Source organism: Atractosteus spatula, chromosome 26 (assembly GCF_055471065.1).
Source record: "Atractosteus spatula isolate fAtrSpa1 chromosome 26, fAtrSpa1.hap1, whole genome shotgun sequence".
Lineage (NCBI taxonomy): Eukaryota > Metazoa > Chordata > Actinopteri > Semionotiformes > Lepisosteidae > Atractosteus > Atractosteus spatula.
The window spans coordinates 6278198-6298183 of record NC_142731.1 but is presented as its reverse complement, the minus strand read 5'-3'; the positions used below and the strand labels follow the sequence as shown (position 1 = coordinate 6298183).

At 48.5% G+C, this 19986-nt stretch overlaps 1 protein-coding gene across 1 annotated transcript; it reads left to right on the top strand.

Moving 5' to 3' along the window:
• The first annotated feature begins 1434 nt into the window (after positions 1-1434).
• Positions 1435-10444, top strand: 42sp43 (P43 5S RNA-binding protein). Its single transcript, XM_088905951.1, has 9 exons — positions 1435-1607; positions 1885-1985; positions 2200-2296; positions 3054-3142; positions 5246-5319; positions 6070-6150; positions 6996-7225; positions 9269-9319; positions 10172-10444. The coding sequence occupies exons 1-9, from the start codon at positions 1476-1478 to the stop codon at positions 10442-10444; spliced, it is 1128 nt and encodes a 375-aa protein (XP_088762077.1). The 5' UTR covers positions 1435-1475.
• The last annotated feature ends 9542 nt before the right edge of the window (positions 10445-19986 follow it).

Genomic DNA, 19986 nt, shown 5'->3' with positions numbered 1-19986 from the left:
GTGTGGCTGTGCCCTGTGATGGACTGGTGTCCCATCCAGAGTGTGCCCTGCCATGCTCCTGTTGCCTGCTGGGATAGACTCCGGCTCCCCCGCGACCCTGAATTGGATGAAGTGGTTAGAAAATGGATGGATGGAGATCTAATGGTAACTTATAAACTGTCTCTGGGAGCTTTAAGAATTTGGGGACTCTACTATTGCAGAGGAGACTCAGGAGATCTCCAGCCTTGGTTCTGTAGGCTGTGACCCCTGAGTCTGCTGCTAAGCCTTACTGCTGAGCTTCCCAGTCACTTAATTGAACCCGTAATTGAGTTCGAGGTTCTTAATTAGAGATCTTTTCCCCCACTGAGCGTGGCTAATTACAGTGTTAGCAGTGAAAAGATATACTAATTTTTTGTTAAAGTATAAAAATCAATAATGAATTCAATTAGGAGCGCGATTACGTATTCCAGATCTCAGCCGGAAAATAAACTGGTAGAAAATAGGGGCTACAGGCCAATATTGAAAAGCACTGAGCAGGGATGATTGCTGCATTGCATATGATCTTTAATAGATTACTCACAGCAGGGAAGCGCCGTCTTAATGACTCTGTCTTCCCATTAGTTTACACTGAGCTGCTGGTGTTAATTCTGTCAGTCACGGAGACTAGACGTCCGTGGAGCTGCTATTTATTCCACCGTCTCTAGAAGGGTATCATCGCGCAGACCGTCTTTGAGATGCACCGCAAATGCAAACAGTTCTGTCGCTTTCCAGCCTCGTTAATTTACAAATTACCTGCGCCCGGCGCATTCATATGAGATCTATTACCATAGGCGTACAACGGGGGAGGCGTTTCTTATTGAAACTAATTAGGGTCAAGTCCCAGGCGGCGGCGAAGCGACCGAAGAGAGATATTTACTGTCGCTGGTGCTTCACTGCAAAGACCGATCCCATAGCGTCCTCTACCGGGCAATAGTGGTCAAATAATACTAAATTATTGCTAGTATGATAAATCAGACGGACTTCTTCATTCAGAAGAGAGCAAATAAAAAAAAACGCCGAAGAGTGAAAGCAAGCCGTGGTGTTTTCATTTAGCATGCACGAACATGCACGGTTTTTCTGTGCATATACACAATTTAACGCATTAAAACATTGTTAATATTTCTTCACTGTACCACATAGAGCTGTCGTATCAACTTTTCAACAGCGCTTAATTGTTCGGGGCCCGTCCCTCTGGTTAAGCAGTTAAAACACACACACACAGTCTATAATCAAGGCGGTGTGAAAATGGCCAATTCTCACAGGCTCGTCAAGACACGCCCCTCCTCTGATTTTCCAATTAAGCGCTAATCACAAGAACCTGCGACCCGCCGCCCTCGCTGAAGTACATATAGGGGCGCGAAAGCGCTGGGGAAGCGTCTTCATAGAAGACAGGGGGTAGCGAAGTGGAGAGAAGAGGTCGCGGAAGTCTTTCCTTCGGAGGAGGCGAAGTAGGGGAGATGGACCTCCTCTCGGCGGCGGTGGACGCCATGCCGCGCCAGCAGCTCTTCAACTGCGACCACCCGGCCTGCGGCGCCGCCTTCACACGCGAGTGGCGGCTCAAAGAGCACCAGACGGTGCACACCGGCGAGGTGCGCTCTCTCGGCCTGATTCCCCCCCCTTCTCAAGGGCGAGGGGGGACTTCTACGTCTTAAATAATGTGGCCTTTATTGCCCAGCTGCCTTGATTTCGCGGGGGGGGGAGGCAGAGATTTGACGCTCTCTAACCAGAACTGCCCACAGAGGCGGTAGTTACGGCTGGTTTGGTGGGATTGGGGTGCCTTCAAGCATGCCAGCGGGGTATACGGGGCAATTTTTTAATGGCGCTAGTCCTCCGTTTACGGCAGCTGCGTATTTTTTATGTCCACAGCGGCCGCTGGCATGCGATATTCCGGGCTGTGGGTTGAGGTTCTCACGGAAGGCTCATCTGAGACGCCACCAGCTGAAGCACACCGGGACGAAATCATTCAGGTTCAAGCAAGATCCTCGCATCGGGCTGTGTTTTAGCTGCACTAGTTATAGTTTTCCCTGTGGTAACACCAGAGACCTTGTGTAACCGCTTAAGGGACACATTAGGTATCTATAATTAACGTGTTCTCAGATACTTGCCAGTATGAGACTTTTATACAATAGTCCAAGTCTTTTTGTAATGAGTTGTGAAAACGTCTTTTGTTCTCTGTCGCAGTTGTACCCATTTCGGTTGCTCCCAGTCCTTTTACAGCTCGGACAACCTGAAGAGACACGTCCAATACACTCACGGCGATAAGGACAGCTATTTCAAGGTGCGTACGGCAGAGGGCGCCAGATACCATAAATGGCGGTCGGCGGTGTTGATCTGCTTCTAGGCACGGTCGATGTACAAAGTTTTCGTGGGGTGTGAACGACTGTTAAACTTCAGGCTTCTTTATTGTAGGCTTTGGGCTTTCAGTTTGTCTGGTGCATGGCTGCCATCATTGTGCTGTAATCTTGAAATGTTGCACCTCTGACCCTGAGCTAATTGGCTTAATTGGATCAATGTATAACGCAACAACTCAGATGCTGTTTTACATAAACGTAAACCTGCTGGATTCTGACTGTCCAACTTTGCAGCCATGCTTGTGGGTGGTGACCCAGGCATTTCAAGAAGTGGCTGGATCAATTCAGGTCATGAAGACTACAGCTGTGCAGAGGCTGTTTGGGCTGTCGAGCACATTGTTGAAGTCCATGTCCTGGACAAGGTGGTAGCCTGTTCCAGACTCCAACAGCCCATTTAGATCAGGAGTGTCCAGTCCTGGAGGGCCAGTCTGCCTGGTTTTCAAAGTCTTTAAAGCAGCAGCACCTGAAGAGCTGAGCTGGGAGAAGCTGAAATGCATAACCAGCTGGGTTTGCTCTTTTTAAGATGGGGTTTGAAATGAGACCCCACAGACACTTGGCACTCCAGGGTCAGGATAGCTGCCACTTAATGGGCAGCTAGCAACCGAACAAGCCAGATGGGCCCAGATGACCTCTTGTTTGACCGGAATTCTGTGCTTATTCCTCAATCCTTTTCCCCTCCTGCAGTGCACTTCTGAAAACTGTGACAAGACCTTCAGGAAGCGCAAAGCTTACAGGATTCACTTAAATGAGCACAACCCTACTCTGGCTTTCAGGTGAGTCTGCATGACTTCTTGTCAGGGGGCTGCTTTTGAAGGAGCTGGGATCTTCAGGTTTCTCTTCAGGGGTTGTTGGTATGTTTCTAATGCTTGTTCTGTGTTATCACTCATGTGCTTGAATCAGTGGTTAATTGGCATGGAAGCCCACCAGCTGTGGGACAACAATAGACTACTTACAGGTTTGTATGCATATTAACATGCACTGTTAATGTTATCCTAATGTACTGTTAAATGTTAGATGTTAAGCCAGTGGTTCCCAGTCCTGGGACCCCCTCCCCCCCTTAATTGATCTAAGATGCTTTATTGAAATTTGCATTTGTTTCTGTTTTATTTCACAATTGTTTAGTGGTTAAAGCTCCAGCAGGCTTGAGAGCTGTGAGGGGTTTGGTTGTGTAACTGAGGGCTTGGCTGGAACAGACCAACAGGTGTGTGTGGGCCATCAGGAATGAGACACCACTGATCTTACCTGTTCCCCAAGCGTGAGCTGGGATAGGTTAAGGTTCCTTCCATGCTGAAAGGAGACTTCAGCTGTGGAGCCTTCTTCAGATGTGAATATCTGAAAAGCCAAGTCTTTTCAGCATAGAATAAACCTTTGCAGGTTATGCATGCTGTCGGCTGTTGTACCTCCTCTAGTGTGCAGTAGGTAAGATCTCTTGCTGGGTTTGGGAATGTTCTTGGCGCCATTGAAACGCATCGTGCTGGCTGATCTCTTGACTGAATGAGATGGCCCTCCCTCAATCTGGGCCACCTCTGACAGCTGCTGGCTTGTACGCGCGTTATAATGGATGGCAGTATGGAACACCTTCCCCCAGCCCTGCGTCGGCTGCTTACTGCTCGGCTGCTTACTGCTGATTTGCTCATCCATCCCACAGATCCTCAGTCCCATTGCAGGACTGAGGACTGTCTTGTTGTGGTCTGGATCCCATTTCTTTGGGGGGGGGTGTCTCTTTCCTCCCCCCCCCCCCCCCCCCCCCCCCAAAGGCCCTGCCTGTGCCATGCAGATAAAGCTGCTCTGGCACTGCAGCCCCCCCCCCCCCCCCCCCCCCCCCTCCCAGGCACTGTTAACTGCTTGAGGTGGCAAAGACTGGCATTTGAATTTATTCTCCCTGGGTCTGATCTATGCAGGGCTTTTTGCTCGCTAGCAAGGACTTAATCTATTGTCGCTATTAAAAAAAAAAAAACACTAAAGGCACAACTTGCATTAAAGCTGACAGGCTTGAGTGTTTTGTTACATTAAGTGCCTCATGCAATTGAAGGCACCTGGCTCTAAGCAAGAATACAGACCGATCTGGGTTTTGCTTTAGTCTTTGCTATGTAAGGTGCAGTCCTTTTAATCTGGTCCACTTTTATGTAAAGTAGGAAGTGGTTCTCGTGTTTCCAATTTCTCTGTTTTCCAATTTCAGCAGCTAAATAAAGCAGTGTCGCGTAGAATAGGCTTTCCATTGGCCGTGACCCCAGTGTTTGGCTTTTTCTGGATGTTACTTCATTAAGCCCTTAATTCATGAGCACACGGCTCCAATCCTGGAGAGCTAGAGGGTGTTTCTTTCCACCTGAGCCCTCGGTTACTTAACTGATCCGATTTACATAATCGGTCCAATTGGAGCCTTTTCTTAATCTGGGGATTGAAGCCTTGAGGACTGGCCCTGGGTGTCCCCTGTCCTCATTTGTCCAACTGGCTTCAGTTTGTTGCCCATAACATGGGTAACGTCATACCTAGCTTGAACTGGAAATGGCTCCCAAGTGACTTATCAAGAAGTCTCAATTCAGCTGGATCAGGGGGTGTGTGGATCCCCAGGAGCAGGGGAGGGGGAGCTGTCCTGTGGACTACTTGATCACACTGGACAGATTCCCACCTGTGACCAGGAATGGTAATGGTGCAATACATGGTCACTCCCACAGTGAGACGCCTGCTGCAGGGCTGGTCTCCACCAGATGGGGTGGGGATACCTAGGGTAACAGGTGGTTAATCTTAAACCAGCGGTCCCCAGGGTAAGAAGCTGGCTTCTTGAACTGGGAGAAAATATTGTAATGCCTTATTAGCCATCAAGACTCGTGTGCTTGTTTGCAAGTTCTGGTTGCAAGATCTTCTTGCTGTTGCAGGTGTCAGAAGGACGGCTGTGGGATGAATTTTGAAACCAGCGCAGCTCGCAAAGCCCACCAGAGGACCCACGCAGGTGCTGTTGAGCTGTTCTCCACCCTGGGACTGTCCAAACCCAGTGAGCTGTAGCCTTGTCAGTTTAGGGATCGCTTTAAATGGAAGAGCCCCACCTCTGATCCTAGCGGGGAAGCTGCTGCAAAGGGACAAATGCCTGTCTACAGACCGAGTGAACTGAAAGTGCCAAGCCTACTCTTTTGTTTTTAGAGCTGGTTGTGTAATTCTCCAGTGGAGTTGCCTGCTGGGGCCATGCAGTTTCACTGCACTTAAATGTCCATTTCTGGCCTTTCAAGCATATGGGTCCTGATTGGAGTTATGGGATGTATTTAGCAGACTTTTCAGTGTTTTAAAAAAAAAACTGGAAGACCACAAATCCTTGCCCGCACTTGTTGATGGGGGGTGGAATTAATCTTAACTGTCGGGGAATGTAGTGGTAGGGTGCTGTCAAGCCAGCTTTCTTGCTGGGAAGTAACTCGGCCTGTTTAATGCTGATCTCCTGTGTGCTATAATGTGAGTAAAAGTATGGTTGTGTTCTTGAATGACATGACAAGTACCTGAATATGGTTTGCGAATGCAGGTGAGAAACATTCTGCAAGCAGAGATCTATTAAGTGGGGTCTGGGAAGCGATCAGATGGGCTATTGATGGTCAGGACCTTCCAGCCGGCCTTACAGGAACTTGATTGCCCATCATGGTGGCTTAAGATTTAAATTCCTTCTGTAAAAGAAGCATTGGTATTCACACTAACCCCCCCCTTTTTTTTTCCATAGGGTACCCCTGCCGTGATTCCAGCTGCCCAGTGGTTGCACCCACATGGGGGAAACTCTGCAAGCACATGGCGACGCACCCAGGTAATCTTTCTTGGACTTCCTGACTAAGAAATGAGTGTTGCAAAAATGCTTGTGGTGCCAGTGTCTGGACTGTTGTATGTGGCCACCCAAGACGGACCTTGCATGCACTGTAAACAAGTTGTGGCCCTGAATTTTATTAAGATGGTAAAATGTTCAGTTCTTTGTGCTTCTAGAAATGCAGGTGTGCAGGGCCCCACCCTTTAAGTAGAAACCAAATCCTGTCCTTTAGCTACAACTTCCATCTAGGAGCTGGTTAAAGCAGGCTTCCCCAAATCATCATGGGTTTTGATGGCTCCTTTTTTTTTTTAAAACTGCATTAAAACATTACCACATTTTGGCTGAAAAGCTAACATCTCATAATGGTGCGCACAGCATGAGCAGTGGCTTCATGAGCATCGATGGGGGGGGGGGGAGAAAGCTCCTCGCCAATCCAAAAATGGCCTGACGGTGGGGCTGTTATGGCACCTGAGTTGTGCCATTTCCTGTGCTCAAGTATTTGTGCCCATGCTGCCTTGGAGGGCACAATTTTGGATGTGGAGCAAGATCCCAAGCTTGTGCCTAGGAACAAAATGCAGTTTCATTTGAAGCGTTGCCTGATCCAAGGTGCTTCAATTGGCTGAAGGTGGGATGGAATGAAAACCAGCAGGTGTGTGTTGGGGGGGGGGGGTCACCAGGACCAGGAATTGGGGAACTACCGCTGTATAAGGTCTCTAGCGATAAGCAGTTGAAGGTTCTGGATCGTGTAACTGCCGTGTTGGGGTGATCCTCTCTGGGTGAGTGGCTGGATGCCCCAGGAGGAGCAGTTCAGGTTTTAGTTCTCTTCCCTTGCCCACCTTGTCTGTCAGGGAAGTTCCTGTGCCCGCTCTGCCCGGCGGAGTTCAAGACGCGGCCGTCCCTGCGGCGCCACAGGCGCTCGCACGCCCAGGAGAAGCCCGTGCTGTCGTGCCCCAACGAGGGCTGCACAGCCTCCTTCACCACCGCCTTCAACCTGCAGCACCACATCCGCAAGGAGCACCTGAAGCTGTTCAAGTACCGCTGCTACTACCCCGACTGCCCCAGGGTCTTCGCCATGCGGGTGAGTGCCCTCTGTCCGTCCTGCCCCCCCAGGCTTGAAGGGCTGTTAGCTGTGGTTGGGGTTCTTGACCAGCACCACCAGTACGGGACCTGCCTTGGAGGGCTTGTTGAGCCCTGTGGCACAGGTGCCCAGGGTGGGTGGGTGTGTGTGGTGATGTTGCCCAGCTTTGCCGCCCTTAAAGGTGAACTGCAGTCCCACTTTCTCAGACTGGTTATTTATTTAATTTAACTTTTCGAAAGTACTGTTGCAAATCCCCATGAATTGTGATGTAGCCCTTCCTGCTCACTAGTTGCTGTAATGACTAATGTATGTGTGGATACATGCATCACTGGTTGTGCAACATTTCACTGCAGGAAGCTCCCAATGTGATCTGGATGCAGAGTTCTGTATCGGCAGAACCACGTCAAAGTCCAGAGCAATCTTTCTATTGGATGAAAAGATATAAGCAAGCATGCGAGGACAATGTAATAGGGCTGCTTCACCTCATGGGAAGTTTTATTGCCTTGTTCCAAATTGCAAAACATGGCGCTGCCCATTCCTGGATATCCTCCATTTGCTTCACCCATACTTTACAAGAGGTTTCTTTAATTGCAGTTTAAAATGCACTCAACAGTGCTGATTCTTTCTAACCCTGGAATATAAGTATTGCAGTTCCTCCTTTTAATTCAGTCATTTGGGATCCTGGTGCATGAGATGGTCTGGAATCTGGGTCAGCAGAGGAGCATGTCTGTAGGCCCTTGTCCTCCCTATACAGCAGCGGCTCCACTCCTGGTCCTGTCCACCCATCTGGTTTGTGTTCCAGCTGAGCCCTCGGTTACACAACCAAACCCTCCATTGACTTAATTTGATCTGTTGGAACTTTTACAGGTGAGTAAGGGGAATCTCAAATTTGACTAGAAGCAACTTCTTAATTGATACTTTACTCAATCTAAGGTGTGAAGGTCACCAGGATTGGGAACCACTGTGGTGTTTGTAGTAGTAAGCAGTGCATGATAACATACACGGATGTGAATTTGCCATAATTACTTGTAGGCTTTGTGCATCTAGTAGTTTTTGTATATACTATATGGAGGAGTCGGTGCGTTCTGACATCTGGAGAGCCACTTAAAAGGATATAATGGATTAAAGCAGTTGCATATGAGAGTTTAAAATGCATTGCAAAATACCAGTGAGTTTAAATGCAGCATTGGAGTGCCCCTCTGAGAATACACTCATTAAAGTGTGCAGCTGGAGCAATGCAGTGATATTCCATTGGGGTCAGAATTGTATGAGTGGCATAGTTGTTTAAGTGAAGAGGCTGAGTGTTGAAGAGGTGAAAAGCACTAATGGAACCTGTTGGGAAGCCATCAGCAACTAGTGCATTCATTCAATTAGAATTCAGAAAACCCACCTGCTTTTATGTGCTTGAGTTATTCGTAGCTTGGACACAACAATCATGACCTGCATCTTGCTCTGTAGTGCTGGCTGGGTAGAATCACCCCCCCCAAACTCATTTTAAAAAACTTTTTCTTGGGTGACTTAATCAGACGTAAATCCTCTTAGTCATTTAAGCTTGGTTTCTAATTAACTGTTAACAGCAAACATTTTTTTTGTGAACAGTGCGAATTGCTGCGTAACTTCACAGCAAGATCCTACTTCATACAAGCGTGATGCGTCAATGGGTTTTGGACCTAATCAGAGGAGTAGTTAAATGTGTAAAACTGCTGTGGCTATAATTTGAAATCCATTTTCATGACTGCACATCTACAAGTTTTAATGCAAAATGTTAATCTTGGCCTATGCTGGGATATATTGGTGAACCCAGTGACTTTATACTCTGCTGCAAAACAAACTGGTGCTGTAAGAGGAACTGTTCTCATCTCTTGCACATGTGAGGTTTTAGCAAGCTGCCAGGCTGAAGTAATTGCCAACTGGGTTTTCTGAGATACTTTCAGGAACATCTGGAAGTTCTTGGATCAATGCTGTTAGTGCTCTGGGCTGGATAGCCTCTGCTTGTTGGCTGCTTTGTTCTTGTACTCATCGCTGCATGACCTTTCCTTTCAGGAGAGCCTCACCAGGCATGTTGTTCATCATGACCCGGAGGGGAGGGTGAAGGTAAGCCCAGGTGCTCTGGTCTCCCACTGGGAAAGGTGGGATTCAAGGGATCAAAGCTGCTGTGTTCATTTCCTCCTTCTGCTTCTGCAAAGAAGTGGCCGTCCTAGTTCTTGGATGATCCTTGCATGTGGACAGTTGACTGAAGGAGGCCTGTCTTCATGTTCACTAAGGTCTTCCACCACCAATGCACTGGCAGATCCTTATCTTTAATTTCCAAATGAGCTTGTTCACTTCAGCTGGAGTGGCTTTAAGAAACAGCCTTGTTGGCAACTTTGTCTGATGCTGTATAAACTGCACACAGGGAGTGTTGGGAGGGGGGTTCAAACTGAGTTTAAATTGCCTTGGGTTTGGACATTTGACACCCTTGTGTTGGAGAGTTCCATTTAAGTAGGCAAGTTCCCAAACCATTTTGGATGGGTCAGGAAAGTGACTGACCTGGTTTCTCCAAGCTATAGTCTCTGTAGGGCAATGCTGAGAAATCCTACTCTGATATGCTGTAGAACTGTCAACAGATGGATATGTCCTCTGTTGAATGAGTCTTGCCTGTTCCCATGGACAGAGTTTAACTAGCTTAATTTGGACCATTGATTGTATATTTTGCCATGCCTTGGTTAATGACTTCATGTTAAATTTTTACCTTCCTGCAGAGTATCTTTTTTTTTTCCCCTTCTGGAACAAGTAAGATTGACAATCCCAAATATAAACTGGGAATGCAGAAATTTCCAAATACTGGAAAGCAATATTGGAGGGCATGACTTGGTAAAACCTGATGTGGTCATGGGGGTGTAATGGTCTTGTACTGTGAGAATGGGAGGGGCCTGGCTGTGGACCCTGACCCGTCATTGGTTGCAGCTGGTGCAGCAGCGGTCCAATAAGAAGTGGCGGAAGAGGCTGGGTGGCGGCGGGCGGCGCAGGACGCTCCTGGTGGAGGAGGACCTCAGCCGGCTCTTCGCCCTGCGCCTGCGCTTCCCCAGCCGCGGCAAGGTGGAGGCCGACCTCTCGGGGCTCTTCAACGAGCGCAAGATCCCTCACCACGTGGAGCCGGAGGTCAGCCTGCGGGAGCTGTTCGACCTGAAGCCCAACAGGGTCGTCAACACCACCACCGCCACCACCACCACTACTTAGAGGCCTGCAGTGGTGGGGAGCAAGGGGTCGCTCTGGAAGTGTGCTCTTGTGCCACGTTATGCTAAAGAGAACTTGAAACTAGCTTTTTCTTTACTACACAATGCCTCTGGGTAGGGGTTCCTGGCTGTTTATCTATAATTTTAGCCGAGTCTTAAGTTGAGGAGTTTTGCCTTTGTTCGCGATAAACTGTGCTTTCTCTTTTTTTTTTTTGAATGGTGAGTTACTGTGCATTGCTTTGTTTACCTTGATGGTGTTGAGAGGCTTGTGTAACTTGGCAAAGTGATGAAATTTGTAAAGCTGGGCCCTTTCCAATAAAAGTGCAGGATTTTTTTTTAATGCATACTGTTCTGCAGTTGCTTCATTTGAGATCCAGTAGCCTGTGATACTGGGCTTTCAGGGTATGACCCACCCTTGGTTTAATGGGGTGGGTTGGGGGGGGGGTGGTGTATGGAGAGTGTTCCTGACATCAGGATCCTTTGACTTGAACAATCAGTTAAATTGTAGCTGTCCTATTATGATAAAGTATTTCATACCTTATCTACACTAAAGCATAATCTCCCATCCTAAGCAACTGACCTTTCCCTTGAGGGCACTGTTAATACTTCTGAATGTTAAACCTACTGTATGTCCATTTAACTTATTTCTTTCCTCCTGTTTATTGCTGGATAAGTCTGGCAGTTCTGGTTTTAGACAAATCCCCCTTCAGATTGTGGAGCCTGAAGTCTCAAACAGGGTTTACTGTTCCAGTGGGGCATTTTGTGTGTTGGGGGGAGGAAATGGAGTTCATGGCAGGAGTCTAGCATTGTGCTGGTAAAGGGGGTAACGGAGTATTTTCCCATGATCAGAGCTCTGCTGGTGAGGTCCATCTCCATCCAGCAAGTACAGTATGTGCTTTTGGGAGAGTGGGGCCGGTAGAAGGGCTTTCCTATGGAAAGCTGGTGTGTTGCAATGGGATGTGGGAAGGTGGTGGGGAGGGAGGGGGTCTCTGTGGTCTCCTATTTTATGCAGAGCTTGGTGAAAGGTAGTGGAGGAATCGAAGTGTTAACTCTATCACTGTGCTGGATGTTCTGGGGATGACCTGAATTGTTACCTTCCTGTATGCTACTCAAGTGTGGAGTAAAATTTAAGTGATCTTAGTCTCCCATCATGTGTGGATGATGGCTGATCTGGCTGGCAGTAGTGACTAGTTTTGCCTGGGTACTTTGTTTTAGATCTTAATAGGGGTAGCTTGTAGCCTCCCACGTTTTTGCATGATGTGGAAAAATTGGTATTAATTCACAAATACAATGTGAAGTTCATACCTAAATTAGGTGCTAAACTTGTCTGGCTCGGTTACAGCATTTAAATGTCTGCTTTCCTGGAGCTCTCACTCATGGGTTGAATAGATCTTTTGAGTCTAACAGCGATTGCATAGTGATGTGCAAAGTGTTGGATAATTTTTACAGTTCAAGGTTAATCATGGTTTTTGTAGTAGAAAAAACATGGTGGGGGTATTTTGTAGGTGGATGCTTACCATCCAGCTGGTCTGGCTAGTTTTTAATGATTTCCTGTGCAAGCTGCAAGTCTTAATGGCTATAACAAGTTGAAAGCCAACTGCTTTGATGTCCTTGTGTGCTTAGTTCTCTTGCAAGCATTTAAGCTAGTGTGATTTTTGGGGGTCTAAAGCACTCCTGTGGGCTCCATCAGTCTGGGATGGGGGTACCTGAGTCCTCCATAGCATGTGCTGCTGAATCAAGACAGTTCATCTCTGGTATCTCTGCACCCCTCCAGAACAATGCAGCACCCCTGTACACTGGTAATTGGAGAGCACCTGATGCCCTGTAGGTGCTGATTGTCATTGGCAGATGTGCAGAACTCTTTCAGCAAGTGAGAAGTTGCAGTGTGTGTTCCTGGGCTCTAGAATTGGGGAAGGATGTGACATTGATAAGGGAATAGTGAGACTTGGAAAGCTTGCAGTGATCATAGTACTTTAATTGATGCCACCATTCTATGAAGAATAATTAGAAGCAGGTGTCAAGGGGTAAAGTACTTCACATTTTATGAAAGGATTATCAAGATGCTGTCAATGCTGATATCTCATTTGAAGGAGGCTCTACAGCTGAGATGGTTTTTTTTTTCTCAACCTTACAGCAGGGAATTAATCTGTGCCTGGTGTAATACTAATATTTGCAACTTGAAATCTGGGCTCTGCAAAACGCTCTGCAGTGCAATGGTAAATTACAGAAGGAAAATGGAAAAACTTCTGTAGTTTTAATTTAGCAGTCTTAATGATCCATTTTATCCTGTTTCAGCCTTTTGAATCTTGGTGGGGCGGGCGGGGGGGACTGTTGGCAGTAGCAGTCTTGCCCATAATTTTCTTTAATTGTTCTGTTCAGTTGAGCTGCTCTTCACTGATTTTCTACAGCAGCACCCTCAGAAGATGGATGCCCGAGGCAGTTAACTGAGTGGAAGATCCAACCCAGCTGTTTCTTAAAGGAAGGCTGTGACTAGCTTTAACATGGCTGGGACGTGGGTTGCAGACTCCCTCATCTGTTTAATGTAGTTGGGGTTTTTTTTCCCAGATGAATAAGTAGGTGCATTGCTGGGTTAGTCTTATTTTTTACATTAACACAATGTTCTTTCACAAACATTAGCTTGTTTCCACATGTCTGCTGGGTTGACCTTGATGATGCCCTTGGGCTTTTTAAACCGCAGAAGGTAGTCCCCTCAAACTTCTGTATTCCCTGCCCTGGCTTCCCCCTGTGTAGCTGTGTGATTTGAGAATCTCTCGCAGGCTGTGGTGGAGGACTGCCACTACGTAAAGAGATGAGCTCATCAGCGTGGCCTGGCTGGTTCCCTGGAGCTTCCTGCTGGGCAGTCATGTGGGTGGACCCCCTTACCTAACCCTAACCCAAGCAGGGCCCCTGTAGGGTAGTGTTGCTTCCGAGGTCAGCAGGTACCATACTATTGAACCCCCCTTTGCTAGTGCAAGCTCTGAGCAGCAGCGGGCTGGGCTCTCAGTGCTCTCCTGAATGGAGCACGGTGTTATTTTCCTCCTGATCTTTTCATGGCTGGCAGTGAGAGGGTGTTTTCTCCTGCTGCTTTCCCTTTCCCATTCCTCGCTCATTTTTAATTGACTAGAATGTTTATTACAAGTGTGTGGGGGGGGATGGAGGAGGATTAATGTAGTTGAAGACTTCATTAGTGAGCAGGGGTGCCAGCATCTGATTTATAGCGGTTGGTAAGCTTCACCTTGCAAAATAAACCGCCTGCCCCCAGCAGCATGCTGTTTAATCGAGAGACCCTCTCCACTGGGGAAAAACGGGGTGTTATTTACTCGCTGCCGGAAATGTTCGCCATGTTTTGTACGCAGGGGCGGTTGTGCTGTGGTTCAGAGGGCTGGGGCCGGCGTGCCTCTGAGCAGCTCAGCTGGAGTAAGGGACAGTTCGTGTCCAGGAGCGTGTGGGGTGGGGGGGGGCATCTCGTTTCCGTGGCGATGCCCCACTGACTCTGAGCGGGCTGCTTGAGGCGTCTCGTCTTCTCCGCCGTCTTCATGTGCATCAGACAGGTCTCAAAGCTGGATGTTTGGCGGGAGGGGGGGGGGGAATCATTTTTCTCAATTACGTGTCTTTGTTGTCTGGGAGATGTCGGGTGGCGATGGATTGTAATTACCTTGTGTTGCTCCCGACCCAGGTTAATCTTCATTTTCTAATAAGCCGTCGCGCGTTTCTTTAAATTGCTTTTTTGCGTCCTGAGGCGCTGTGTGCCCCACAGCCATCATTTGTTTTGCGCCTTGACGGGTGAAATCCGGCTGTTGCTCTCTCCTACCCTAAAACTAGGAACCGCAGAATAAGAATAAATTCAGGAAAGAAGCATGAGCCTGTGAGTTAAGGGTCCAGCAAATGAACAGATTTATGGAAATAGGAATTGTTTTTTAATGTGAAAGAGCAGATAAGGTGGTCACTTGAATGTGAATCAACAAGTTTGTGGATAGTTCTTACTGTTAGGCAAGGTCTCTCAATGGTCCTGGAGTTCTGTAGCCAGAGCTCCAGAGATTTTTGGTTTTAGTTTGGTCTGTGCTGTCGTCTTGGTTTGACTTAAGTACATATTTGATAAAGCTGGGGATGCTTCTGCACCCTGGTGTGTGCTGGAGTGAGGTGTTCTGTGTATGAAGATCTCTGAAGCCATGTTGCCAGAAGTGAGAATCTTCTACAGCACCTTCATCCCTTTACCCATGAGCCTTGGCTCCTGAGCAGGGGTGTCCAGTCCTGGAGGGCTGGTGTGTTTCTGGGTCTTCAAGGTCTCTTTTAAAGCAGAAGTACCTGAGAGGTTGACTGGAGCATTGACAGCTAGCGAGCAGCTGCTTTTGCTTGTTAAGAGCCAAGCTGGAAAGAACCTGCTGACAGCAATGGGCACCCCTGACCTAGAAAGATGTTTGCGCTCTCTGATGAACTTCTGATGGTCTGTTCCAGGATGCCAAGGAAACTTAACTCCCTGCTTCTGTTCTTCAGGAAGCTGAAGTTCACTCCGCTCTGCCCTTTGTGCTCTTGGAGCGCCATGGGAAGCTGCTGTGCTGGTAAATCTGTTGCCCGCTTAAATTCTCGTTGAAAGATGTTTGCCTCTGTCTTGCTCTCCCATGGGCCAGAGACCTGGGGCAGTTCTGATTGTGACACAGTCCAGAAAATATTGTAATCTCCTCAAAGACTTCAACACGCCAACCAGCCGGTGCTAAGGTGTCATGCAGAGCGTCTGCGAGACTATACCGACGCTTTCAGAGGGGAGCATAATTCCAGACCCTTCAGGGTGAAGCTGGCATGTTGTGGGCACTGGGAACATCCTCCAGTTGAGCTGTTCTGGTCAAGCAACTGGCAGCTCAATGGGCGATGGGTCCCAGGTTCCCCTGCTCTGCTGGTACGCAGGTGCGATGGATGGGGCTGGGTGCAGAGACAAGTCCAACAACACTGTGCAAGATCCATAGAATCAAGTGCCTTCTACACACTCATTTAAAATAGTCTGACCTGTTCCCTTTCTGGGTTTCTGCGATTTTACTAGCTCCCTTCTTGTGTGCTATTTCTGCTTCTTCTGGAAAACATTAAATCCTTTTGAAATGTAAGTTTTGGGTGCAGCAGGGAGAGAGCATGAGGGCTGCTGAGGTCATGTTTTTTTTTCTTAATTAGCCTGATGGCCTGGAGCGCACATGTGTGCTGTGGTGTAAGAGGATTGTTCTCGGGCTTTCATCACCTTGGGATCCTTGTTCCCTGACTTAAAGGATTACCTGGGACGGGGGTGGCGGCAGACTTTTGAATCCTGCGTGTGTTTGGATCAGCGGTAATGCTTTTATCTTTCTGCTCGAAAAGCAGGGGTGGCAGAGGAAAAGAATATGCTCTCATCAGCGCCTGCATCGGTGCCTGTTCAGGGGGAGTAGCTGACTCTCTCCTTCCTTTCTTTCCAGTTTGGAATCAAGGCTTCTCTTTCCTGCTTCTGTGTGAACACACTCCCCTCTGTCTACAGGAGAGTCGTGGCCAGTTCCAGAGGTGTTGTGTTGACTCTCTCCTGAGTGTGGTCAGGCAGTTGTAGGGAGCTACTTGGTCACTGTCAGCCATGGTTTTAACCAGCAAGGAGATGGTTAACCTGCGTTCATATCTAGTGCCTCATCTGGACCTTTTAGGGGTGGATAAGAGGCTTTTTCGTCATCCCATAGATGGCAGCTTTGCACGATTGACTCCCCAGCCGAGCACAGACAGAGTATGAGCCGGCAGTTTGTCTTGTCCCGAGCAGGATCACACTTACGAGGCCTCGTCGGGAGGGTAGGGGCAGCCTGTCTCGGGATGGTCTGAACCCTGCTCACACTCCCCGTCAGTGGGCGAGCGATCAGCGCCTGGTGCATTCTGCCTCACAATGATGGGAAGAGCCTGTTTGCAGCCTGCGTGTAACTGTGGAAGTGCCTGCGTTGTTTCGCAGGCTCATCAGTTTCTCACAGCACGATTATTAGAAACCAGATCGAAGACATCGATGCTGCTGTGATTAATGCAGCTGTTTTTCTTTAAAGTTGCCACTTGGCTCGCGAACTACCTTTCGCTGTGCTGTGTGCTGCCTTGGTTCCCTCTGCAGTGTCTCTGCTCTTTTTTTTTTCCTGTTTTCAGTGTTCTTTGAGCTGTCGTTGATGCGCGAGTCTTTATTCCCTGTGACGGCACCGCACCTCTGCTTTGAGGCAGAGCTTTGGCTGACTTTAGTTCTTTAGTTGTGTGTTTGAAGTCTCTCTTCCCTGCGGCAGAAGGTTTCTAATTCCCTTCCACCTCTCCCAGGTAACTCAGCCTTACAGTGGTATGTGCGTGCATCAAAGTAAAACAAAGCTTTTTAAAGCCCCTGAGTGAGATACTTCACCTGAATTGCTCTAGTATAACACCTAATATAAATGGGTGCAGGTGTAAGTTGCTTAGTTTAAAAGCACTGGCCAAATAAATTGCAGGTCATGCCTAGTCAAGGCTTTCAGCTTATTTGCCATTGTTTATTTGCAGTATAGGAGTTCAATTTCACTTTTTTCCCCACTGTATTGAAGGTGCTCTCGTACTAGCATGAAATGGTTAGATTTGCCTTTTCCATATCATTGTAAGTCCTTTAACATCTGTGGTGTCAGTTACTTTTCCATGATTCCAGTCATGTGCAGGCAGCTCCTCCGGGGTGGAGATCCCTCTGGGCTTGTTTCTAGTGTGGCATGTAGGACAGGTGTCGGTCCGTCTTTGGGTCTCCATCCTTCCAGGGTAGATGGCTCTGGCGCAGCGAGGGGGGAACGCTCCATCCCTACCGCCCTGGCCCACTGCGTCAGCCGCCAGCAGGAGATCGGGATCCGGTACTGGGAAAACTGGGCTGGGGGCAGTGCACTGTGGTGCACGTGAGTCTTTCACGAGTCGGTCTCCTCTTGCTCAGGGGTTCCAAACGCTCAGTCTCTGACCATGTCCAACAAAACAAAAGCAATCATGTGACGGTTACAGATCCTTATGTTTTTTTATATATATCCTGAGATTCCTAGAGTGCTGGAGCACCAAGAAAAAGGGTGCCTGAATGAAGGAGGCAAAAGGATCAGACAGAAGATGAATTTGACCAAGATGGGGGGGGGGGGGAGAGCAAACTAGGTTAGCTGCCAGACTTGAAGCCATATATAGCCTTCCTCAGGAACAGCTGACCTAAAACCCGCCGAGAGCCCTGGCCTTCGTCCTCTGCGGTGTTCAAGAATAGCTTGAGCTGTGACCGTGAGCAAGCCTGACGGGATGACGACATCGAGCGCGGTTTGGTTGCGCAGACGCCTTCAAGAGCAGACCAGCAGCGCGTTGGAAGGGATAAATGTGTTATCGGCAGCACATGAACCTGCAATGGGAGTGAGCTTGGCTGTCCGTACTGTAGGCCTTTCTTCTCTAATGCATGTAGCTGTGGGATCAGGCTGCGGGCAGTTGGAAGGTCTTCTATTAGAGGCTGGGGTAGAATAAGATACAGCTGGCTATTTCTCACACCCACAGCTGGAGGGAGCTATGCAGCTTTCTTCTCTAAGAGCCTTTGCCAGTCAGCTTGGCTATCTGTCAAGGCTGGGTTGCTGGCTTGCTGGCAGGAAGCCGGGTCTCGCTGAACCAGAGGGGAGCTGGCCATGATGGGTACAGAAGAGTGGCGTGAGGTGGGGAGGGGGGGTTCGAGGGCTTGTCAAAGTGTCGGGTAAACGTGACCCTGCTCCCTGCTGCAGTGTTCGATCAGGAGGGCTGCCGGTCCTGCTGGGACACTGGCTCTGATCCCATGGAGTCGAGCGCGAGGGTGCGCACTTCTGCAGGTGGGCGGGGGGGGTGTAGAGTTCACGCGCTGTGGCATGAGGAAATGGATTTTCGCTCCCCCACTGCCAGAGAGAGGAACTGCCTGCCGTGTTTTGCAGTTTAAATCCCTGTGTCCTTTTTCAAAAGCTGTTTGTAGAGGCATACCTTTTGTGCATGGCCTCTGGGACTGTGTGTCCTGCCTGCCCTTCAACTGCTGTTTTTAAAAGCCGTTTTCTCCTGCTCCTCCATAATTCACTTTGGTCCCAGGATCCATTAGCCCAGCATCTCCTACCCTTACATCGACACGGCGCTCAGCTTTTTATCCGTGTTAAATATGGAAGAGCTTATGTATTATGTATTAAATTGATTTCCCTGTAGCTTTGATTAGATAACAGATTCTAAGCTGGTTGTTGCTGGAGTGTTCGGTTGCTTTTGGGACCCCTGCTTTGGGCACGTGGACACCTCCCTCTTGGGGGGTCTCGTACCAGCCCAGATCAGCATTGGCACATCAGCCCCTCCAGCAGAGGCCCCCTGGCAGCCTGAGAGTGCAACGCCGCCTTGTGGAGGTTTGTGAGGTTTCACGCTCTCCCTCCGACGTTGTGTTCGGCAGCTTATCACCCTCTTTGCAGTCAGCATCCGTCTACTGGGGTTTCAGAGTCTCGTTCAATTTTCAGCTGCACTGCGATGGACTGGCGTCCTGTCCAGGGTGTACCCTGCCTTGCGCTCGGTGCTTTCCAGGATCGGCCCCTGGCTGCCCTACGACCCCGTGTTGGATGAATCCCTCCCATTGCCTTTTGTTTTCGCAGCCCCCTGCAATCAAATTGAACCTCTTTAAAAACCTGGGTGCGCAGTGAACTTCAAGGCTGCTTTGGGAGCAGAACTGCCATGCGGCTGTGACAGGGGACTTTTCCAATTCTTCATTATTGCAGCGTCGCGGTGGCCTCAAAGTGCTGACTGTGCCCTGTCTCGCTAATGTGGACTTTAGAGTTCACCCGCAGTCTAATTGAATAAAATGCGTCATCCTTGCACTTTAAAAAAAAAGAGTATCGACCAAGAAGCTGAAAATGCTTCTTTTTTTCATACATCTGTGTCCAAAATCAAAACGGCTGAGGGCAGCTGAAAATTTTGGCTTTTAACAGCTTTATCCAGGATCGCAGAGTGACACAAGCAATAAAAACCTTGGAGCAGTTTCAGAGTAGCCCTCTCACTGAGTTAATGGATCTCAGCTTTTTTTTAATGCTGCTCTGAGCTTTTATGACCTTGAGATCCATTCTGGTCTTGAAGGGGGCAATTTGGCAAAGGGGGAAGAGACTAATTATACCGCAGCTCATAAACCTCATCCTGGACCAAAGCCCTCATTTTCCTTAGCAGGGCGGTCAAACTTGCAATCCCATGTGCTAATGCCAAGGATTACAGTTGGAAGCTTCTCGCCCCTGTCAGTCTCATGACACAGCCCAGTGACATCAGCTGTCATTGATTTGACTCAATCAGACTTGCATGTTGCTGGTCTTCTCTGACCTGGAAGGAGACAGGTGTCAACCTGGAAGTGGTTGAAGACCCTGAACAGGAGAGGTTGACTGAGGTGAAAGCATGCTACTTGGCTGCCTGGAACCTCACCTCGTTGGACAGGGGTGAGTGCAATCTGCAAATCATTTGATCAGGGGCTTGTAAATGTGTTTTAAGCCCCTGTCTGCTGGCTCCTCTGCACAGTTCTGTATCTGTTTCAGTGCTGGTCATTGTCCTGTTGACCTTTTACTGTCCACTTCT

What these genes read in the sequence shown, in the direction of transcription:
- 42sp43 (XM_088905951.1), top strand. Translation starts at nt 1,476, where the DNA reads ATGGACCTCCTCTCGGCGGCGGTGGACGCCATGCCGCGCCAGCAGCTC. An exon ending in AGACGGTGCACACCGGCGAG is followed by an intron (nt 1,608 to 1,884) that starts GTGCGCTCTCTC and finishes TTATGTCCACAG; the next exon opens with CGGCCGCTGGCATGCGATAT. An exon ending in GCACATGGCGACGCACCCAG is followed by an intron (nt 6,151 to 6,995) that starts GTAATCTTTCTT and finishes CTTGTCTGTCAG; the next exon opens with GGAAGTTCCTGTGCCCGCTC.